Source organism: Leptopilina boulardi, unplaced genomic scaffold (assembly GCF_019393585.1).
Source record: "Leptopilina boulardi isolate dan_hultmark-lab unplaced genomic scaffold, ZJU_Lbou_2.1 LbouV2_156, whole genome shotgun sequence".
Taxonomy (NCBI): domain Eukaryota; kingdom Metazoa; phylum Arthropoda; class Insecta; order Hymenoptera; family Figitidae; genus Leptopilina; species Leptopilina boulardi.
Window position 1 is genome coordinate 645,891 of NW_026137703.1, and position 25,815 is coordinate 671,705.

The window sequence follows — 25,815 nt, forward strand, 5'->3', positions numbered from 1 at the left end:
TATATATATATAGCATATTTTATATTTTACACTTTATATGTATATTAATTTAATTACTATATGACGCTTTATAAATGTTATAAAATCATCGTTATTATAAACAGTTTTTTTAAATTAATAGCCTTCAAATGAAAAATTTTTTAAAACGATATTTAAAACTGACGCTCAAGAAAACTAGAGATAAGAAAATGACTAAAGCGCCATCTAAATCTACATTATCGGCTATACTAATATTAAATATAAATGTAATAGATAGGAAACTCAATGAGCTACAAATTATCGCACTTTTATAATTCGACGATAAACGATTCGGATACGTGACAATTATGTGGCGCGATAATTCGATTAAATAAAAATTAGATGTAATGTAAATTATAAGTTATTGAAATTCGATCAAGTAAAATTTATTTTAAATAATAATTTGATGCTATGAAGATTAGTTAAAATACATATTCGACGAAATTTTATTTACTTTAAATTACAATTAGTGTTTTTAACACTTAGGTTAGAATTAAATTGAATGGTGAATTTCGAAAAGGGCTCAACTCTAAAAAGGCTAAGAGTCATTTTCACTATCAATTGTTATGCAAAAATGACACTTACGCTTTTTCGAGTTGTGCCCTTTTCGAAATTCACCATTCAATTCGAAAATGAAGAAATTATGATAAATAATAATTAGAACACATCTTATTTATAACGAATAAGGAATATGAAAAATGACATTTAGGTTATCTTATAAATCGGATAAATAACAATTAGAGAACTTTGTATTTCGTAAAGAAACACATTATATTAAATGACAATTAGGAAAATAATAATTTTGATGAAATAAAAATTCGTCAACTTTAAGAGTAGAGTCTATTACAAATTTGACATTATTTAATTCTGTCATTAATCCATTAGTGTAAATAAAAATTATGTAAAAATATAATTCCAACAAATAATATTTCGCTTTCAATATAATTCAAACATTTGAAAAATTGATATCTTTTTAATTCGTACATTAAATCATTACCATAAATAATAATTATGTCAAATTACATTTATTATAAATTACATTTACGTTAAATCAACATTATAAGATTTCATATTTCGACATCATGAAAATTAGATAAAATAAAGATTAGGATAAATAAAAATTAGAGAAATTTAAAATTATGTAAAATATAAACTAGATCAAAATATAATTTTTTTCGCATGAAAGTTGATCATATTAATATTCGAAACAATAACATTTCGTTCAATTTACAATTCATGCAAATAGAGGTTAGATCATTTGTCAATTCGACACTTGTGAATTCGACCTAATAATCTTTCGCAGTTTTCATTTTGAGATAAATGTCTGCAACCCATTGATTAAATTCACTTAAAACCAGTTTCAAACGAATCCGAGAAATTTTTAATTTTTCTTGTCCTACATTTTAAATTTTGAAAAAGTCCAAATTTAAAAAGTCCTCAATATTGGATCCGTCAGTAGTATATGGTGCGTATTGCCCGCCGTTATGGGCGTGGGCCTATTGACTATATATATATAATATAATAATACAATAATAGAAATATATAATTAGAATTTGAAGCTGGCGACGAAACTTCCATTGCCTCGATAAATATTTAAAATTGTTGTTCACTTATAATTGGATTCGCACAGGTGCTGACTTTCTGCTGTAAGAAAAAATATATGTAAATAAGTTTTCTGAAATAATAAGTTTTAATATTTTTTTTTTTTTTTTTTGCTTACTGCAGGGCCCCCATCATTGTAATTATCAACATAACGATTATAAAAAATAAAGGTTATGCGTATAATTCCAACGACAGGGTCAAAAAATCCTTTATAGACACCCAACTCGTCTGTTACAAGTTGGGTAGTGTGGGACTCACCATAGGTGTTACCGCACTAAAAGAACCCTATTTCTGCGACCAATGATGTTGTTTTCCACCCACGGAACTACCGTCAGGCTTTAGTCTTCGTGGATGGGGTCGCCGTATTGTCGCTTACGCGAACCTGACGTGCCAATACTTACTGACCCGTTTATTTTTGGTCCTTGCGAGAGCCTTCTTCGCTTCCTCTAGGGCCGTTCGGAAGACTCCGCATGCTCCGCTTCCGGCGATGTGGCTGATGGACGCCTTGTCGCCAAACTTTTCCTTGCATAGGAAACAACTTGGGCTTCCTTTGCAATTTCCGAACTTGTGACCGGCTTCTCCGCACTTAAAGCACGCAGCCGATCTGTCCGTCGCCTTACAGCTGCTTCCTATATGGCCGTACCCGAGGCAGCGATGGCACCTCACGACCATAACTCTCTTCCTGATTGGGCAACACATAAAACCCACCTTTATGCGCCCCAATTCTTCCAGCCTGTCCGCCTCTTCTTGGTTGGTGACTACAACCGCAAGCTTCATCCCTCGCTGGTTGGGTCCCAGGACCGTCACCTTCCTGCTTCCTGGCTTCCCGAGCTCCTTTTCCAGCACTTGCTGGACTTCTGCTTCCTGGGTAAGGCAATCCAAATCGCGGATCTCCAGTGTAACCCTTCGATCCGACGACTGCACCTTACCCATGCTTCCTACCGCCTTAGCAACATCGGCGGTGAATGCCCCCTTGTCGGAGTCGCCTCTGATTTTAATCAGAAGGTCCCTCTTGGTAGGCCTCGCTCCCACCACCGTCGTGTGGCTGACGTCCGGGTCGACCTCCATACGGAGCTTACCCAGAACGTCAGCATACGTCTTTCCTTTGGCGACTCGGATCACCATTGTGGATCCCCTTGTCGCATTTCGGTACTTAGGACGTGACAGCTTCGGCGCTTCCTCTGCCTTCACGTCCGTCTTTCCCGGAGGAGTACTCTCCTTCTTCTTCTTTTCTTCCTGCCTTTTCGTATCCTCTGGACTACTTGGGCTTTGTTCGCGTTTTTTGGTCGCCACGATTGCTCGTCTAATTACGCGATCCTGCAAGCGAACTCTCTTCTCATTCCTGATCCTACAGTTCTCCTCCGCATTTTCCAGACAACCTCTGAGGCTATCGTCACACTTGTCCCCTTCCAGATGCTTCTTTTTTGCCTCCGCAACAAAGGATTCAAGGTTTTTCAACCCATCCTTTATTGTGCGGTTGACGTTCTTTTGAACGTCCAAACAGCGAATCATCTTCTGGACTTCTTCTCCCATCTTTTTGAGAATTTGTGCTTCCTCAGCTCTCGACTTCACGCATTTGTCGCGTTCTTCGTCGATGGCCTCCGCGTCAATCTCCGAAGTGATCATGCTGGCAGCACTAACAGTACTGCTCACACTCAAGAGGCTAGAAGAACTTCCTCTTCTCTGCAAACTTCCACCCCCGATGGTCTGGGGTACTCCATCGATTCTCTCCACGATGATCCGTGGAACTAACAAAGCGTTGTTGCCCGCCTGTATCCAAGGGCCACTGGTCACCGCCCCCACGCCATGCGCTTGACGGTCGGAACCAGTGAGGGACTGGTTACCCCCCAGGTCGTGTTCCATGGTTTTACTTTCGCTCATGATACTCGTGTTTTGCTGGTTTTGGTTCACCCCGGATAAACCGGCACCTTCTGTGAGGGGCTGAGACAATCACTTGGCAACATCCCCTCACAGAAGGCTTCCCTTATCCACCACCTAGGGAGGCGCCCGATGGGGGACCAGCAACCCCACACGGGATAAGTTTTAATATTAGGATTATTATTATTATTAATAATATGTCAATTACTTTTCCTTTTCTTTTCTCAAAATATGGCCTTTACAATTTGAAAGCCATGTTCCAATCAAATCATCTCTATTCTTCGTTGTCTCCTCTGGTAAAATATGCAAGAGAGATTCTAAAAATGAAAATAATTTAGAAACATTTTTTAAACAATAATGAAGATGATATCTATAACTTCGAGTCTCGTTAAATAAAACATATGTTAAAAAACCATTCTTCTTGTTTGAATCACATATTCAAGTGATCGATAATATTATTTTATATATATTAAATACAGCAGTGTAATGAAATCAAAATATAATCTCTTTTAACGTTTTTGGCAATTAACTTTTAAATTTTTATTAACTCAAATTTCTAATAAATTTAATTATTATTTACTACATTTTTTGTATTAGCACTTTCACAGGGTTTTCACACAAATTTTATTTTGTTTTCAATTTTTTAAAATACTTTTTCAATTAAAAATACTCTAAAACACATTTATTGTCTCAATTTTATAAAAAATAGGCCTCGGATCGACTTTAAGGCACAAAAATAATCGCTTTAGTCGTTTAAAGATACAAAAGAGTCGAAAAGTCGTTTATTTTATTCAGTATTGTCAAAACCTTCATTATAAATATTTCTCTGATCATTCACTGATTTCTAAATTCAATTATTCGAATCTTCACTAATTTTCTTAAATACATTTTAATTTAATATTCCTTTCCAAACCTACTGAAATTTGATTAGCTTTAAAAATTACAACAGTAACTCAACCAGAATTTAATTATTTTCTACAATATTTAAAAAAATTTCTTCTTTAAATAAATTACTTTTGATAATTTTCTGAAAAATCTTTAAAAATTCAATTTTTTAGAATAATTGTAACTAAATGTTTTTTTTTTTAATTATTTCTTTTTTGAGAAGTTATTAAGGTAAATTATTGAACATTTCTAACCAAAAATATTAAAATAATTTATTTTACAAGAATTCTTAAAATTATTTTTTTAAAAATATTTAAAAATAATTTTTTGAAGATAATAGATTTTTTAATTATATTTTAATATAAAAATTTCCAAATAATAGAAAGATAGTAAAATCTTGTAAAAATAATTTACTTTTTGTAAAATATAAAAAATATAATTATCTTTTTGCATAATAATTTTAATCACAAATGTAAAAGTATATGATTTCTTTAACATTTTAATGATGAATCTAAAACTGTAAATTTTGAAAGAAATTCAATTTACTTTGTTTGAAAATAATTGAATCTTGAAAAAATATAATAAAATAGGTCTGAGAATGAGTATTTTAGAAATATTGCATTGTAAATTATGGAAAATAATTGTATTCATTAAAAGAATTTTTTGACAATTTGAAAGCATATCCATTTTTGAAAAATCATTTTAAAAATTTGGAAAAATTCTAAGAAATTTTAATTAAATTTAAAAAAAAAATAATGAGAGGATTCAAGGAATTACTTTTTCAAAAAAATATTCTAAAACAATTTTATGAAACTAATTTTCAAAATTTGCAATTGAAAATTTCCAAAACTTGTTTTTTATAAATTTTAATGAAATACTTGTAACCCTCACAACACAAGGATATTCAGGATATCCCTGGGACGTCCTGGGGATATCCATTTGCTTTTGGCGATTCGGATATCCCTAAGATATCCTCTGGATATCCATGGACATCTCTAAGATATCCCAGGGAAATCCAAACCGCCGAAAACAAATCGATATCCCCAGGACGTCCCAAGGATATCCTGAATATCCTTTTGTTGTGAGGGAATATATATTCATTTCAATTTTAGAAAATTCAAATTAATCAAAATTTTTCCAATTATATATTTCAAAAATTTAATTGAAACACTGAAGAAATCTGTTATTTTTATTAAAATTTTACGAAATTTAAATTATTTTAAAATTTTTGAATTAAGTATATACATATAGTTATTTAAAAAATTTAATTATCTAAAGAAAATCATACGAAAATAATTTTTGAATGATTTGACTATACTTATAAATCGTATATACGGTAGTTATATAATATAGAAATCAAAATGTATCAGTTTTCGAAAATATGTCGAAAACAGTCACGTTATCCGAGGCCTGAAAAAATCTTTATTAATCGAAATTTAGAAAAATGATTTAATTTGAAATTTCTTAAAATTTTAAATTACAAAATAAAATAATTGAAATACTACTTACGTGAAACAACTTTGTATATAATCGTGTCTCTAAAAACGAACTTATTTTTATTTTTGCCGGTTAAGCAAAATTTATCGCCCATGTTCAGAGTAAAAATTTCCTTCATTACAGCATTGACAGTTAGACTGGAATTTGAATATTTTCCAACAGCTTTTAAGGCAGTGAACTGCAAAAAGTTAAGAACTTTATTAGTGGTAATAATGGCAAATTCAAAATATATTTATATTTCAAGTACTTAAAATGAAATTTTAATACACTTTTGTCAATTACGCTGTTAAAGATTTTTTATGCTTTTATTTAGCTTTGCATTCCAAAGGTTTGTTTTTTTATACATAACATTTATAAACAATATTCTTAATTTTAAAAATGAATTTATAATTTAAAAGTTTTTTTGTGATCATTGTAACAACCTCTCTAATTTTAGATAACACATTGAAAAGGTACAAACATGTACAGAATAAAATAAATTTAATTGGCTTAAATTTTTAAAAAGATAAATGTTACTTTTTGTTAATGCTTACAAAATTGACTAGTTTTTATAAATAAAACTGGCAAACAATTAAATACAAAATTATACTTTAGAATCATATCGCATATTGCAAATATTATTGTTAAAAATAATTCTTAATGAGAATTCTGACATTAGACAACATTTTTTAAATAAAAAATATATTATACCTACCACTTTTGTGAAATACTCTGTTTCTGGAGCAAGTTTTCTATCGACTTTTTTGAAAGTTTCTTCGTCGTCAATTGGAAATATTTGCAAGTCCTTATCTTTATGAGAAAATGAATGAATTGGAAAACCGTTGGCGTTAATTTGAGGTATATTTTGTAATTGGCGACTCATAAGTTCTGTTGTCGTTCCTATTCTATTTAGTTTATTTAATATGACATCTTCATATGGGGTTACTGAAAGTAAGAAAGTTTATTTTTAAGGTCCTCCAGTTTGTTTATTTACTTTGTTATATTTATTATATTTATATGAAAATTTGTGAAAATGAGTTTTTTTTTATTTATAAAACTTTCTGTATCTATTTTGTGATAAAAACATTTTCGTTACATTCATAGAAATATATTATGCTTTCTTTACAACTGATAAAATTTAGCTAACTGACTACCTACTGATAACAATGGTTGAACGAATAAATTAATACCATTCCCTTGAGTTTTCCCTACAAATTTTAATTTTTCTAATTGTCCTGATTTCTCTCAATCCATAATGATAATAAAAATTGCAATATCAACTATTAAGAACGTTTCCCATACAGAGAAAATGAAAAACTTTCCAAATACCTTAGTAATAAAAATATTTCGAAATAAATTTAGTTGAAAAATCAAGTATTAAAGTGTGAAATTGAATCTTTTCAAAATTGTCTAATTATAAAAAATTATAATTGCAACTAATTCGTATTTAAAATATTTTACATATAATTTAGAACCTTTAGTGCTGCTTTTTACATGTTATTGTTACTTTCTGTAAAACCCTATTCAATTTATTAACAGTTATAAAATTAATAACAATATATCAATTAATTTGATAATTTTTTAATAAATTGTAATAAAATTTCAATTAATTTGGTAATTTTTTTCTTAATTTTAACAAATAAATGGAAATTTCTTAGAATCTCAATTTTTTCAGATTTATGAATAGAATTACTTGAAATTTGAATAATTTTTGAAATGAATATATAATAATTATCAATTTCTTCACAGCGATTTAAATTATTAAGAATTTTAGTTTAAAATAAAATTAATTCGATTTAAAAATATTATTTTTCTGACCAATTTAATTTTCTCTTACGCAAATTCCCTGATTCCCCCGACTTGCGGTAACCCTGAAAAAATCTTTGAGCCTAACGCATATGATATATATCAACTTACGTTCTCCTAAATTTTGGTCTAGAGTCGAAAATGCAGTTGCATATGATCTTTTCTGTGTTTTAGTTTTCCCGCTGTTAGATTCCGTGTCGCTACCAGGAATTACTTGCTGTTGAGCATTTGATTTACAATTCGTTAATGTCGAGTCATCTGTAGCACTCACAGGAATAATCGGAACAGTCTTGCCAATTGATTTGTTTATAATGTAGAGTTAACCACTTCTTCATTAGGATCTGTAAATGTATTTTATTAAATAAGAAATAAATAATAATAAATAAAGTAATAAGAAAATTATTGCCATTATCTCCACATTTTACTGCAATCGAAGGATTAAATTTTTGTTTAAAAATATAATTCTTTTTTTCTGTGTTTTCTGAATCACTGGTCTCCGCTTTAATATTTCTGTTGTGCCCTGGCGGATTCGATTTACCTAAAATCGACCCAGCTGGGTCGAATCTAAGTCGAATCTAAGTCGAATTTAGGTAATTATCAAAAAAAAGCTTTAAATTGATGAAAATTTATAAAAATTAGTATTGTGAGGTTAAATGAACATTCATAGAGTTAATTTTTGTAAGAATTTTAATTATTAACGTGATAAATAATAAATAATTACTTGATATGTGCAAGTGGTAACTGTAGATTTTAACTCGTTGTCAGTTTTCATAATATTTTCAGAAATTAGTGTAAAATGTGTGAAAAAATAAATTATATTTAATAGAAATTGCAAATTTTATTAAATTATTTTATTATTTAACAATCACATTTCATAATAATTGCAATTTAATTAAAAAATAACAGTTTTCTTAAAAGTGACAAGAACTATATTAGTTGCAGACGCCGTTAGATGGCAGCAGCATGCAGGGAGCACAAATTTCCAGCTATCCTATTACTTAAAATTAGTGATTATTAGCATTAGTATAAATAAATGATTAATTTTTTTATAACTTGTATTAAAAAACAATTTCATTAAAGAATTGTGAATATGAAATAAAAAATCTGCAACTTTTTTTAAAAAAAAAAAAAGAATTTTGTTAAAAAAATGTAATTGTTAAATAAGTTTTAATGTAAATTTTTCTTATTTTTATGTCTAAAAAATTATATTTTTGTTAAAAAATTATGATGGCAAAATACAAATTTAACTAAATTTTTTGATCTTTTATTTAAGAACTAGCAACTTTGTCGTCCGCAAGCGGCCGACTACGTTACTAGTGTGCATTAACCATATTTTTTATTCATTTTTTTTCAAAAAAATTTAATATTAGAAATGTAAAAAAAATTTCTTTATATTGGATCTACCACCCAAGTAGCAAGGAATATTGCTCGAATGTCAAGCTGATATCAAGCGGCAATATTTTTGTGACATTCAGGCGATATCATAATGTCCTCTTCACGGGGACATTCCTCGGTGATGTATCTATATGATCTATGTGACGGCCTTTCACACAAAAAATGTAACGCATTACAAAACTTACATTCTACATTTATTAAACCTAAATAATTCTGTGGAACTTTACTTTCATTGAAATCTTTAAAAGACATTATTGCAACTCCTGCAGTTTTTTTATTCCAATTATCGTTTTTACATGCCAAATTCTTTTCTTGACGCACTTTCTTTTCATCTTCCGTTTCCGTAGAAAATTTTTTCTTCTTACATGACAAATTATTTTCTTGACGCACTTTCTTTTCATCTTGAGTTTCCATTGATATTTTGCTTTTCCTACATGCCAAATTTTTATCCTTGCGTATTTTCTTTTCATCTTCAGTTTTTATAGATAATTTCTTTTTTTTTGCATGTCAAATTTTTTTTGCGCTCTTTCTTTTTTATTTCTGTTTTATTACGATTACGTTTTCTCAATCTCTCATTCTCTTGTCTTATTATTTTCTGCTCATATGTAACTTCGCGCCTTGCCTTCCTTTTTCTTCCCTTCTCTTTAATTGGTCGAATTATCTTTTTATCATTTTCTTTACTCAGAAAATTCTTCATTTTTAAATATTCATGTGGTGAAATTTTGTTCACATTATTATCAGTTGTACGAATTATTTTCTTTTCACTAGTGTCATTTAGAGAATGTTTAATTTTTAAATATTGTGTTAATAGAACTCTGTTAATATTATTACTGTGCAAAGTATTAAAAACAGAACAAGAGTTTAAAATATAATATTTATGTTCCTAAGTTCAATTTATGAAAAGACGGTTCTAATTATTCTCTATTATCGAATTCCTATTGTGAGACGTTCTTACTGCCAGAAAATGATTTAAGCGATTATTTTCAAACATTGACTTAAAATGGTTTCTCATTTTGTTATTATCAGTTTCATAATTTACACGGTTTGGCATTACGTTAAATAATACAGATGTTGCAAATGCTATTGCATATACTCCACACTAAACACTACCAAAAAGTTGTTGATTAACAGCTTCAAAAACTACTGTTGGTTTAAAAGGGAACAATCTAATTAAACATTTTATTTGATGCACATTTAAACACCCCTCATTAAGGCTATCAAAAATATAAAGCCTTACTCTATCGTAATAAACATAAATTCAGTGACCATAATTGTTATTACCGCTAAAAAGTATTTGAATATGTTTATCACCTTCTCTAATTGGGACAATAAAATCAAGCATTTGTACATGCAAAGTACTTTGCACATTGAAAAATGAATTGGAATCTTTTCTTAATAATTCTTCAAATTTGTACATATGCATGTAATTTAACAATTTATTTCTATTTTCAATAATTTTTAAATCTTTATCACTTAAAATAACATACTCTTTTATGTTGGCCATAGTATACTTCGTTTAATTTTATTTTTGATTGATGAAAATCTAAATATCTTTAACCCTTTTGCTCACTCTCTCTAATATAACCAATTTTGTCTTTAATTCAATACAACCAATTTTACCTTTTATTAAAAATAAGCAATTTTTCCTTTAATTCAATACAATTAATTTTACCTTTTACTAAATATAACCAATTTTTCCTTTAATCCAATATAACCAATTTTTACTTTAATCCAATATAACCAATTTTGCCTTTTATCCAATAAAACTACCAAATATTCAAAAGAATGAGAGAACTATGAGTAACTATGAATCAGTAACTACTGATCAGCCAATAAGTGCAAAGAGGACACTCTTATATGAGTAATCAGTAGTTCATTACAAATAACATATATACGTATTTATACCTGTATTAAAACCCCGGAACAAATACCACAAAAAACCAACCATTGGACAATAGAACCTTTGTTAATGGGGATTAACTCTGAGGACCCAGGTAATAATTTCTTTTTTCACATTTATTATATAGAAAAATAAAGATGTACCAACCCTTGGCCAACAGAACCTTTGTTAATGAAGATTAACTCTGAGTACATAATGAAATGTACAGTAGGTTTACATTGACATCGGCACGTCCGACGTCTCGAAATTTTTTCCGTGTATTATCACAAGGAAATATAAAGATAAAAGTCAAAAACTGAAGAGGTAATGTATATCTTTCTTTCTCACATCAAGGAATATAACATATAATTTTCATTTAATATTGCATTTCTCTATCTAGAGGATTCAAAATAACATAAGAATATCTTCGCCTAAAAATCTTACTCTTCTTTCTTTCTGTTTTCAAAATAAAAAAAATATGTATATACCAGTATTAGACTCTCAGAACAATTACCACAAACAATAGCAATCCTTGGACAATAGAGCCTTTGTTAATGAAGATTAATTCTGAGGGGCCAGGTAATAATTTTTAAATTTTTTTATTAAAATTTTCTGGGGCTCTAATACAGGTAGGGGAGAGTGATAAACAGTGGGACAGTTTAAACAGTAGGTCACTTTAATTTTCTGAAAAACTACTAAAGAAACTCGACCAAAATTTAAATGTAAACCATGTTTATGACAACACACTATCTATACGCATGCGCATTTATACTTACACAGCGACTAAAAATGTGATTTTTTTATGCTAAAAAACATTAAAAAATTTAAAATTTATAATTATTACAATTATTGTTCGGCAACATTTGAAAAATAACACTTGATAAGAGAACGACTATTCAAATTTTCCTCCAAATTGTTTTTATGTTATGACCAAATTATGACGTATGATCAGCAGTACTGTAAACGTAAAAAAAAATAATAACAATTGTTTATATGAAACTTGACATCGTATTATAAAAATGTAAAATATTATTAAAATATAAGTGTTTTGCAACATTTGTTAACGTTATTTAATGCAAAACATATATATTTATAAAGTATGAAGCAGAATATTATTATTGAAACAAATATTCATTATTTAATAATAGGTGTCCCACTGTTTAACACAAACCTTGAAAACAAGAAAAATGTATCAAGTTCCAAAAACTTGAAATTTTTCTATTTAATCACAATATAATTTAAATAGAATATATGCATTATGTGGAAAAGAGTTCAAACTTTATGGTAATACCAAAAAGTGGACAAAAATATATAAAATTGAAAAAAAGTGATCTTATGCCATTTTGAATTGTCTAGATAGAGAAACGCAATGTTAAACGAAGAAGTACTTATGTTATATTCCTTGGTGTAAAAAAGAAAGGTATGCGTTACCTATTCAGTTTTAGACTTTCTTTATAGTTTTTTCACGTGATAAAGGGAGAAAGAAATTATTACCTGGGTCCTCAGAGTTATTAATTAATCCTCTTTAAAAGATTGCAGGTCAAGCGGAACCCTCATTTGCAAAATAAAGATATATCTTTCTCTCTCCATAAATTGTTCTTTTCTCTGTCACCGAAAACCCAGCAGGGGTCCGGACGGAATGAATGAATGAATGAAGGAATGAATTCAAAGATTATTATAGTTAATTTTTTAAAAAGTTATAGGGTCAAACCATTATATTTCAACTAAAGTGGTCGCTGACTAATTTTTAAAAATTATAATACTTTGCAGGAATGATTTTGAAGTTATCAAGATCACGAAATGAAAAGAATTTTATTAAAAATTTAAATATTTATTGTAAAATATGAATTTAAAGTATATGAGGTGCTAAAAAGTGTCAATTTTTTAGCCATTAGAAAATATGCAAAAAAACATAGAATTTACCATAAAAATAAAAAAAAATTATTGGAATTTACTAAGAATGAATAAATTTATCATTATCAATTGATATAATTATTTAAAGATGTGCAGTAATATATAAAATATGATTTCCAAGTGCACCTGTCAAATAACCTAATTTTGCGATTTTTATTCATTAATTATAAAAAATAGAAAACATTAAATTAAATAAAAACTTACCAAATATGAAGTTCTTGCCATAAACTTTTAGAATTTCTTTGCACTTTTCTTCTTTTCTATTCATAAGTATGAAAAATTTAAAAAATAAAATAGCTACTTTGTCTATTTTCACTATTTTTGAAAGTCAATAACTTTCTTCCCTTATGAAAAAAGAGTATTGGAACGAGTATTGGAGTTAGTATAGCAAAAAGTATTAGAATAAGTATTAGGATAAGTATAAGGGTAAGTATTAGGATAAGTATTGGAACAAGTATTGACATAAGTATTGGCATAAGTATTCGATAAAGTATTCGAAATCCAATACTAAATTCGCAATTAGAAGAAAAAAAATTTTAAGCTGTTTAAAATAATAAGGAAGCTTTAAATACGTATTATTAATGAAATAGATAAATCAATATAATTGAAAAAAATGAATTCTTTATTTTGAACAGACCATAAAAACAAATAGTATACTGATATTAGGATTACAAATTTAAATTTATTTTGAAGATTGCTTTTTGCCTTGATAAGATGAATTATTTAATTTTTTTCTTAATGCGTTATGGAATAAAATCAGATTATCATTTGTATCGCCAAATATTGAAAGAATATAATCTGGAAATGAAAATCAATTATGAATATAATTTATTATGCAAATGGAATTATTATTATTTTTATTATTATTAATATATAATATATATAATATAATAATAATAATTATTATTATAATAATCATTCAATATTGACAATGTTAACTTAATTTGAAAAGAAGCAAAATTATATAAAATAAAAGAGAATTTACCTAGCATGCCTTGAACTTTCTCAGGACAAAGTTTCTTTTTTGCAACAATATTTGGATTCTTCTTGTGAAAATTTGAAACCTTGCCAGAAATGCTGCTTGTCGACAACTCATTTGTGTCGAAAACAATAGCTGCAAGCTCCATGGTGCATTTTGACACACTGCTTCGATTGCAAGAAGATACTCTGCTATAGCTGTATTCTTTTCCGCCAATCATTATCATTTTTCCCTGCGAATATAAAATATTTATAAGTTTATAGTAAGGACGAAATAAATTTAATAATAAATTAATTATAAAAACATATTTAAGAATTATAAAAAGTACGAAATATTTTCTATATTAATTGCACGTTATTTACTTTGCGTTTTCCTGGAGGTTTAGGAAGTGCATTATGAGCAATCACTCTTATTTCCTCAGGTCTAATTTGATGTGGATTTACCACAGGCAAATTCTGATCAATAAATATTTGTTCCCCAGGCCCATTGTTAATCTGTGTCTAGTAAAATATTAATATGAAATAATTAAAATTACAATGTAACTGGATATCACTTAATCCTTCTAATTTGTGTTAAAAGGAATATTTATAACATTATTACGAATACATACCCCTCTATGATTTTCAATAATGTCATCCAACTCAGCAATTTCATCTAATAGTAATGTGTCGTTACTAGAGATACTATTCATCGATTGCGTCTAAAAAATTTATTTTCATAACAAAAGATTGAAACGTGTGCCCATGATGAAAAAAAATACTTTGTTAAACATAACTAAAAACGTATATGAGCGATTCCACTTTAGATTTCAATTCACATTTTAAATTCAGGCAAACCTATGATTTCCTTTCATCAAAGAAAAAAAGTATACGTATTTTTTAACTTTTTTTTGTGGTTAAATTTTCGAGTTCTGAATTTTCGAAAATAATAATTTTCTATAAAATTTTCTATAAAATTAAACAAAAATTTTTTTATAAACATATTATTTAAACAGTACGATTTACCAGGCCCTCTCTTAAACTATGTGCAAACTTTTCTTATTATTCCAAGCTAAGAAATTATAAAAAAAAATTTATTTAAATGACAAAATCGGAAAAAAATGAATTTCTTTATAAAAAATTATGATTTTTTAAACAGAAATTTAAAAAAAAAATTTTCTGAGAACTTTTATTAAAATTTGAGGAAAACCCAATTGTTTTTCTCTTAGAAAAAATGAATAATTTTCGAGTTATAGGTCATTGAAAATAGGTTTGATTTCAAAAAATCGAACTTTCAAAAATTCATGACTCGAAAATGTTACTGGTAGAAGGAGACACTATAATTTCGGGATTTCTGTTTGCTTTTCGATCTGCATAAAAAGAATTTATTTATTTTTTGGATCAGAAGATATCAATTTGTATTGGAAAAAAATTCTAGAATTTTATTTCTTACTATCGTCCTTATTTAAAAGTTTTTTCATTTTTTCATTCTCTTCTTCTAGTTTCCGCATTTTTGTCATGATTAAATCAAGCCTATCTTCTTGGAAACTCGTTTCAGACGTGTCAGATGAATCGGAGATTTCGTCATCACTTATCTATTAAAATGATTAATATTACATACACCTTGTATTGATAGTAAAAATAGTAAAATAGTAAAAAATATTTTTTAGAAGTAACACTTGAAATTCAAATACGTACAAATAAGTCAATTTTATTTTTAAGAAAAAGATTTTTATATTATGTACATACTTTGTGTCTTTCTTGTATTTTTTGTAATTCTTTAAGAAAATCGATTTGCCTATTAGTTTCAATTTGTTTACACGCAGTCCTCTTGTCTTTCTGCAAGTTCTGAAATGAAAAGCGTAAACAATTAAAAAATAATTTTTATAAATAATTATTTTTTTAAAATTATATTGACATACCTTTTTCATTTCTGTTCCTTTTTTTTTTATTTTCTTTTCCAGAATGAAAATCATCATTTATTTCTTTCTTTTTCAACAATTTCCTTGTGCTTTTGGTTGACTCGAGAACATTTAGATTAATCAAATTGCTTGCTTTTTCATTCAGTTCAACCCAGCCTAAATTTGAATAAGTACAATTTCATTGAAAAAATAATTTATAAATAATTATTAATGTAATTATAATTGTATTTTTTAATTCTGAATTTGAAAATATAAAAAATCTTAAAATTATTTTTAATTATAAGTATTGTAAGCAGTTTATTTACAGTCTTTATTAATTAAAAAACCTTTTTTAATTTTTTTAATACAACTAAATATTATCTATAAAATATATTAATATTAATTAATAATATGTTCTACTTGAGATACATGGACATCGTCTTACGTCCAATTACTTTATAAATTACTTTTATTTTGATTCATAACCTCCTATAACTTATTAACTAATTACTTTTTTTGGTAAAGTAGATTTGAATTACGATTGCAATTATTTTTCAAAAATATTTTACATTATCAAATTGGTATATTATCAAATTATTATACGATAATTATAAAAGTACATAATCAAAATAACATTTTTACTATAAATCCAAGTTTCTAATTGAGAAGTTTTTATTTTAAATCGTTAATACGCAAATCATTGGAATGAAAGTAAATTAATTACTCAAATATTATTAATTAATCAAGTACTCATTATTAGTATAGAGACAATAAAAATTTTATATTTTCAATATAGTTGAATTTCGGTTTCAGTAAATAAACACAGAAATAAATAATTGTTTCAAAACAAATGATATTGAAATTTCTCAAAAATAACTATCAAAATATTATTAGAAAACAAACAAGTTATTTTATGGAGATATCTCGCCACGTGGTTCTATTAAAAGATAAAAATACTTAATAATTTGACAGTAAATACGCACTCTACATTTAACAAACAATGCTTAAAAAAGGCAAGGAATAATAGATATATTTACCGCCCGCAGCAAGAATTGTAGCAACACATTTTTTCCATTGGAAATTTTCAGCTTTTTTTATCATTTTCGACGCCGGTTCCACATTACAGCCAGGCCACTTAATCACCACTGCTTCCTTTTTTTCAATTACATTAATTAAATTATCATCAGTTAAAGGTGTAAGGAGCCAGTCACGAAACCCAACTGCGATTAAATGATTTTCATTGGGAAAATCAAATAATAAGCACTGCGAGTCGTCCATGATTTTATCTTGACTTGTCAACACGTGCACGCAAAGTAAAATTTTGAATTCCTAAGTTTCTTTGTGCGCAGGACGACTTACCTTCTTTCTCGCAGCAATATCTTGCACCCAGGGAAAAAGAGATAGAAGGCTGATGTGCGCGATCTTGTGCGCGATACAGCTTATATACAGTGGTTGTTTTTGATTGGTTAGTACCAACGAATCAAAATTGATCGAAGATTAACTCTGGTTAAATGTCCATAACGGACAGGAAAGTTCCATGCTTTCGGCAGCAAGTTGTTGTTGAATGTTTTGTTCGTTTTTATATTTGTTTTCCAGTTTTCGACACTATTCACAGTAAGTATTCAACTATTCAGTTAATTATTTCTGTTTAAAAATCTTAATTTAATTTTTGTTGAAAATTTTTTTTATTTAGGGTAAAAATTCTTAAAATATTCAAGTTAATACATTTTCGGAAAAAACATAACCTTACTTATACACAGTTTAATTTTTAGGTCGTCTGTTTTTGCTTTAAAAAATTATACTAAAATTTAAGAATGGTTTTTGAAGCGAAAAATTATCTTAATACTTTGCGATATTTTCAGCATCGTGTTTTTACTGTTGTTCAATTAACAATGGAAGAAGATAAAGGTGGTTACAAACAATATTTGTATCAAGATTTGGGGACGATTCCAAAATCTACTCTACGCTCCAGAGAAGAGAAGAATTATGCACGTGAAGAGTCTACACGTATTTTACGAGAACGATTCCAAGTAAATTCTGATGAAAGTGAGGTTAGTTGCATTTTTAAAAAATAATTTTTAAAATACGTATAAAATTTCTGCTCTACAACATTATTTCAAAAAAGTACATTTAAAAAATAAACTGTTGTATACGTTAATTTATTTTTTACTTTCATATTTACACTTATTAAAGCATTCTTAAAGTGTATCACGTTTCTATTAACTATCAGTATTATATTTATACAATTTTTATAAGTTTTCAAAATTCAAATACCATTTCTTTATAAAATCTCTTAAATATTAGCTTATTAAGAAAATTAGATAAAAAGGGTTGTAAAGTTATAAAATTTGAAGCATTTTTTATTTACCTTATAACTATATCTATAATCGAAAAAAGTTAAAAAAATTTTTTCAAAATTATGTTTTAATTATCACCTTTCACACATTTCGAAATTTTGTACTTTTTATTTTTATTAAAAAAATGAAATTGTTTCCAATATAATTTTGTATTACTAAACACATTCTAGAAATATGTTTTCAAGAAAAGGTAAATATAAAAAATTTTTTTTACCTTCCTTTTTAACATTGCTTTGAAAAACCATTTCCAACACATTTCTAAATATACAAGTGACTTTTAATTCTCACTGTGATAAGTTAAAAATTATTTGTCCTAATAAATATTAAATACTTGTTATTTTTAAGTATTCATAAAAAAAATAAATCAATTTTATTTAATTAAATTAAAAAAAATTAATATATAGAAAATCTAAATTTTCAAATTAGGTGGAGGAAATTAATAATGGAAATGGTACATCAGAAAATATGGAAGAGGATAGAAATTCTGGGACTGAAAGTATTACAGATTTACAAATTGAGGAAGATGTAAATTCTAGTATAGAAAATATGGAAGAGCACGGAACAGAAGATATTTTGGAATCGCAAATGGACGATAGAATTGCTATGTTAAATAACAGTTTTGAATCACAAACAAAAGAGTACAATGACACGAGAGGAAAAACTTTTGATGAAAATATGGAAGCCATGGAAACCGAAAATTCTACGGAAGCAGATATTTGTCAACAAGAGGAACATGAAACAAATTCCAGTGAAGAATGTGACACCAGTACTGACTTTTCTGAAGAATCAGATGAGGATTGGTCTACTGACCATAGTACAAGTGAATTTGACACGGATACGGAAACAGAAACTGATCATGAAAGCAGTGACCATGAAGATGATGAAGTATTTCAAGTTTATAATACTGAAAATGATTTTAACAACTACCAACAGTCTGCATCTAATAGTTTTACTACAGATAACGAGGTATGTGCTTTTTAATTAAAATTAATTCTCATAACTTAAAAAAAAGTTGAAAATTGTTATTGTTATAAAATGTTATTCATTTCTAAGTATTGTTGCGAAATCTTTCATTAACTCTAGACAGTACAACTGGGGTCATAAACCACACCAAGGGAAATTCAAACTGCGGCCCTATATTTGTAAGTTGATCAGGTGATAGGCGCAGCGCCCTTACCGTAATTCAAATGATTTAACTAACTTGATTTTGACTATTGCGGCAATTATTTACGTCAAATTTAACTTGCAGTGTATAATTAAAAATTGTTGGGTGTAAAAACTGCCCCAGTTGTACTTCTACGTTCGAGATTTTACAGATGAGAAAAAAAATTTTTTAATAATTGAATAATGCGGCATTTAAATTGCATTGGCTCAAATTTTACTGTCTTTTTGTACTCTACGAAAAAGGGCTCAATGATTTTTTCAAATTTTTTTATCCAGCCCTTTACGAGATATGAATTTTTCAAAATTTACTTTTTTAAAAAGAAAATTTTATTTGATTGCTCACAACTTTTATAAAAATTGATCAATTGTAATGTTGCTTATATGAAAATTTTCATTTTTTAGATGAATTTTTCAAAAATTTAATGCAAAAAATTACAGAAAACTCATTTAATTATTTACCTTCTTCTTTCTTACTCATATTTTTAAGTAAATAATAATAAATATTAAACAATTATTTTATTTCGTTCTACTATTATCATTCTGAATGTATCACTTTTTTTCAATTAGGCCGCAATGAATTCATTCAAAACATTATGGTCTGACTCATAAATAAAATTAAATAAATAAAATTAGACTTTATAGTATTTGCAAAATATCACAAAATTTTATAAATAAATAATATATTTTTTATAGGACAGATCTCCAATATTCGATGGCAATGACCTTACAAAAGAAGAATCTCATCTCCTAATTTTATGTCAGGCTCTTCGTCACAATTTACCAGATGTTGCTTTAGAATCCTCTATAAATTTAGTAGATTTGCACCTTCCGTATGTTGTTCATGGGAGCAAATACAATTTCTTAAAGTCTTGTCCAGAACAAAACGTTATAACTTATTATTTTTGTCCAACATGTCAGATTACTATTGATTTTTCAAATATAAACCGAGCAGAATGTAATAGTTGCAAAAAACAATACAAAAAGTCAAAATTAAAGAAAGACAGGAACCACTTTTTCTATTTACCATTAGAGCCTCAGTTACAACAATTAGTTAATAGTAAAAATTACTTGCAATTTAGAAACCATTGCGACGAAAATGATATTGTAAACAGTAAAGAATATAAACGTTTGGTCGAAAAAAATGTTATTTCCGGAAATGATATAACGATTCAGTGGAACACTGATGGTGTAAGTGTATCCAATTCGTCCATTCGATCTATATGGCCAATTTTAGTAATGGTAAACGAATTGCCCTATCGATCAAGAAAAGATAATATGCTTCTATGTGGTTTGTGGTTCAGCAATAAGAAACCACCAATGAATCTTTTTCTTGTCCCTTTTAAAAATGAATTGACTCATTTACATGTTAATGGTTTTATATCAACAACTTTTCTTCATAACGAACCTATATTAATTAAAGTTCACAGTCTATGTGCTCCCGTAGATTCAGTTGCACGTCCCGTTATACAAAATGTCAAACAGTATAATGGAAAAAATAACTGAAGCTGAATTTATTAAAGCTAAAGAAGCACTTCGGACGTTTGTTTGCAACATTGAAATCCTTTACGGCAAAGAATATATGAAATTTAATGTTCATATTTTGTTACACATTGCAAAAGCAATTCTCAGTTTCGGTGCTCTTTGGTCTTGGTCAACCTTTCCTTTTGAACACTACAACGGCATTTTAAAAAAATTATTTCACGGAACGCAATACATACCCGAGCAAATTTGCAAGTTTTATTCCCGTTTAAGTTATATAAAATCTGCTTCCGAAATATTTTCTAAAGAAAATTGTAGCGAGAGGGGGAAACAATTATTCCGCAAGTTGATGAAAGAATGTGGAATTAAAAGATGCATTTATTACGAGGATTTCCTGAGAATTTTTGGAACTCCGCGAGATGTTAACTTAACTTTAACACAAAAATTTGTAATAGAAGAATTACTTCAAGGAACAATCGATGTTAAAGCTCAATCATTTACACGTTTTATATGTAAAAATATACTGTACCACACGTCTGCTGATACCAGAGTAATGAAGAGAAACAATATAACTATTGAGACAGTAGACGGTCGTTTTATGAGCATTTCTAATCTTTTAATTGTAAAATTAACTGAAAGTGAAGAATATAAACACGTTTTGCTTGGCAAGGAATTAGAAAAACAAGATAAAATATTGTGTAAAGTAGGTAACCTTTCTTCTAATGACTTTTCTCACATTGTAAAGGAAACCGATAACATGTTTGCCTGTTCCATTCTTTCAATTAAAAATAAGTGCGTTAACATTCGTTATAATGAAAACGAACTTTATATTGTACCGCTAGTGAACAACTTTGAGACTGATTAATTAGAACAATAAAATTTACGTATAAAATACTCACAAAGCTCAGGTATGATATTTAAAATGTACAAAATTAAAAACAATTATTTTGTAAAAGTTAGTCCGAAAAATTTCTGCCAGTTTTATAAATATTATGTATATTATTTGTTCTTGGTCTTGTCAAAATAAATAATTTATTTTTTTCAATCATATTGATTTATCTATTTCATTAATAATTTATAAATTATTTTTAAATATAAATAAAAAATAATATTAAAATTTTTTTTCCTTCTAATCGCGAATTTAGTATTTGATTTCCAATACTTTATCGAATACTTTATCGAATACTTATGCCAATACTTATGTCAATACTTGTTCCAATACTTATCCTAATACTTACCCTTATACTTATCCTAATACTTATTCTAATACTTTTTGCTATACTAATTCCAATACTCGTTCCAATACTCTTTTTTCATAAGGGTTGGAGAAAAATGAAAAAATATGGGGTTTCGAAAATTATTTAAATACACACTACATATACATTCACTGAAAATTTCGCATTGGTCCCGAAGCTATTTTCGAAGATAAAGTAAATTAAAAATTTCGTATTTTTTAGATATTGACATGGATTTTAAATCAATGTGAAGGTGGTTCACTGGTGACGACAAACTTCACATTGATTTAATACCTTTAAAACCCATGTCAATATAGCCTAAAAAATACGAAATTTTTAATTTACTTTATCTTCGAAAATAGCTTCGGGACCAATGCGAAATTTTCAGTGAATGTATATGTAGTGTGTATTTAAATAATTTTCGAAACCCCATATTTTTTCATTTTTCTCCAAGAAAGTTATTGACTTTCAAAAATAGTGAAAATAGACAAAGTAGCTATTTTATTTTTTAAATTTTTCATACTTATGAATAGAAAAGAAGAAAAGTGCAAAGAAATTCTAAAAGTTTATGGCAAGAACTTCATATTTGGTAAGTTTTTATTTAATTTAATGTTTTCTATTTTTTATAATTAATGAATAAAAATCGCAAAATTAGGTTATTTGACAGGTGCTCTTGGAAATCATATTTTATATATTACTGCACATCTTTAAATAATTATATCAATTGATAATGATAAATTTATTCATTCTTAGTAAATTCCAATAATTTTTTTTTATTTTTATGGTAAATTCTATGTTTTTTTGCATATTTTCTAATGGCTAAAAAATTGACAGTTTTTAGCACCTCATATACTTTAAATTCATATTTTACAATAAATATTTAAATTTTTAATAAAATTCTTTTCATTTCGTGATCTTGATAACTTCAAAATCATTCCTGCAAAGTATTATAATTTTTAAAAATTAGTCAGCGACCACTTTAGTTGAAATATAATGGTTTGACCCTATAAGTAAAAATTTAAGAAAAATATATCAGCTTAATTTTTATTATTTTAACAAAATTCTAAAGTTTTTTTTATAAATAAAGAAAAAAATTGCATATTTTCTATTTAATGAATGTTTAAAATTTGTAACTCTTTTCAAATCTTGGCGCGCGTTCCGCTGTTCCGTGTGTGGTCGGTATAATAGAGTTCTTGTCACTTTTAAGAAAACTGTTATTTTTTAATTAAATTGCAATTATTATGAAATGTGATTGTTAAATAATAAAATAATTTAATAAAATTTGCAATTTCTATTAAATATAAATTATTTTTTCACACATTTTACACTAATTTCTGAAAATATTATGAAAACTGACAACGAGTTAAAATCTACAGTTACCACTTGCACATATCAAGTAATTATTTATTATTTATCACGTTAATAATTAAAATTCTTACAAAAATTAACTCTATGAATGTTCATTTTACCTCACAATACTAATTTTTATAAATTTTCATCAATTTAAAGCTTTTTTTTGATAATTACCTAAATTCGACTTAGATTCGACTTAGATTCGACCCAGCTGGGTCGATTTTAGGTAAATCGAATCCGCCAGGGTGCCTGGATTTATTCAATGTTTCTTGATTTTTTTCGTTCTCGGTTTCAACATTCGACATTTCATAATGATAGAAATCTAATTTTTCTGCTACCTCTTGTAGGGTCTCTGAAAATCAGTCTCTAAATAATATTTATGCCAAAACCTATTTCGACTGAAGTCTTTGCAGCCGAATTTGAAAAAAATAATGCTTTTAGAAATTATTCTTTGTGATATATGTGTAATGAAATAAAATGAATAAAGGATGTTTGAAATAATTATTAATAATTATAAATCACATTGAATGATAAAGAAATTCATGAATTATTTTTGTACTTTATAAAATTTGAAATAAGTAATTTTATACTAAAAAAAGTTGAAAAAATTGCACAATCTGATCTCTGAGAATATAATATAAATTTTTTAAAAATTCTTCAAGTAGAAGGGTACATGAAATGTTTATGATTAATTCATGGTTATCAAGGCATAACTAAATTTACGTCATATTTTCGGTTCTCAAGAATTTAATGTTTTTAAATGTGGGTTGGGAAATACTTTGTTGAAGAAGGGTTTTGTTATCAAATCTAACACTTACCACAAAAACTTTCATTCGATACACTTCGAGCAAAATATTAATTCCAAATCGGTCCACAACAGAAGCAACGATCTTATCCAGTCCCCAAGAATTATTTAAATTTCTGTAAAATAAATTGATAAAACTTTAATTTAAAACTTTTAACCAAAAGTTGATAATTTGCATTAATTGATGAAAATAAATAATACCTTGTGGCAAAAGAAGGTGATCTCCTTCCAAATTGACAGAAAAGTCGTAGAAAGCGTCGCAGTATTTGGCGCCAATATGAAATCTCACAGAGACCAATTCGGAACCACTATCACTCTTCTCTCGTTCGATACTGGTGCAAATTCAAGCTGAATAGAAAGATTTTTTGAAGTCCTTTCGAATACTTTGAATGTTAAAGAGTAAAATTATCTCAATTATTCTCATCGATTGCAAGTTTTTCCAAATCTGCCTCGAGATCGTAGATTTGATATATTGTCGTCACTTTTATTAATGTCATCTCATCAGGGAATGCAATTATGCGCACTTCTGTCAAACACCTCCGCCGAGAAGTCCCAAAAATCAGCGGAATAATTAAATCGAAATTATGGTAAAATTTCTTTTTGTAGAAGGTCTATTACACAATCATTGCTCGACCAGTCTTGACATATACTTTAATAAAGCTCCAGCTTTAACGGACAAATCTTATTTAACATGATTTATTAGAATAGGATTCCTGTTATGTCCTTCTTAATATCACAGGAAATGAGTTTCTTCACACGGATGAGATTTCTAGTTTTTTTTTAAATTTGATTTTTGTATGAACAAAACTTTGCCAATGAGAACTATGTATTAGATGCCTCAATGGGGAATTTTTCTATAAACAATCTATTCATTTTTCTTCTTTTGCATGCAGTAATGGGATCACCACATCACCTTCAGAAACAGGAATTCTCCATGCCTTCGATAAAACTTCAATCAATGGTACACAATATCGTTCACCTTCGTTACTGGAATGTGTAATATATATATATATTTATAAGCCTTGAATCGGGACTGCTGTATAAGCTGCTCTTAAAGAAAAGCTTATAACCTATGAATCTAATGTCATCAACACCATATTTAATAATATTTTCAATTGTTAGGAACGATCCATCTTTTAGCAAGACACATCTATTTTTGTCATCCTTAGAGTTTATAAAAAATCCTTTATCTTCAAATACTGAGTATTGTTCGGGAACTTCAAATAAATTATTTTCTGTCAAGGGTCCATCACTGTGAGGCTGCTTTAAACTGAAATTATTGACTGAAGAACATTTATTCTGTAGTTTCTCCATTTCCGCGTATCGACGTGCAATCTGTTGCAATGGCTTGTCACCTTTTCTGAGCATTCTTTTCACCGTAGACATATAATTCTCGAAGCGAAAAGCGCTGAATTTCCCTAAATTCCCGTATCGCTTTACATCGTCACAGATGTGCAACAAATTGTGTACATTGTACGTAATGAACTCTATTCCATAAATTGTTCCAAAGTCTTGTACAAAGAATTGCAACATTTCATGGGCAGCATCAATGTTGTTTAGGTCACGAAGGTGGTTGTCACTTACTAATATGGACTGTTTCTTTAGACGATTCAGAATCTTGATATTTTTTTGCCAAAAAGTCTTTGTCGTTTTTTAACACAAAAGGTCCCTTTCCAGGGAAGCAAACTTTCCCTTTCTTCTTTTTCCCTGT

At 27.9% G+C, this 25,815-nt stretch overlaps 1 protein-coding gene across 5 annotated transcripts; it reads right to left on the minus strand.

The window, feature by feature from the left end:
- Positions 1-1,133: 1,133 nt before the first annotated feature.
- Positions 1,134-25,697, minus strand: LOC127276930 (uncharacterized). 5 transcript variants are annotated; one of them, XR_007842283.1, is made up of 6 exons: positions 24,306-25,697; positions 24,118-24,220; positions 7,777-8,006; positions 6,571-6,804; positions 5,893-6,058; positions 1,134-1,659 (listed from the first exon to the last, which is right to left on the minus strand). XR_007842283.1 is itself a non-coding variant. In XM_051297682.1 (2 exons), exon 1 carries the CDS (start codon positions 3,499-3,501, stop codon positions 1,993-1,995), a length of 1,509 nt encoding a protein of 502 aa, XP_051153639.1. In that variant the 5' UTR covers positions 3,502-3,640; the 3' UTR covers positions 1,134-1,662; positions 1,879-1,992. The 5 variants fall into 5 exon arrangements, 1 of the variants encoding a protein (XP_051153639.1); XR_007842282.1 differs by having other exon boundaries at positions 1,134-1,662; XR_007842284.1 differs by lacking the exon at positions 1,134-1,659 and adding an exon at positions 5,718-5,793.
- Between the last annotated feature and the right edge of the window lie 118 nt (positions 25,698-25,815).

What these genes read in the sequence shown, in the direction of transcription:
- LOC127276930 (XM_051297682.1), bottom strand. Translation starts at nt 3,501, where the DNA reads ATGAGCGAAAGTAAAACCATGGAACACGACCTGGGGGGTAACCAGTCC.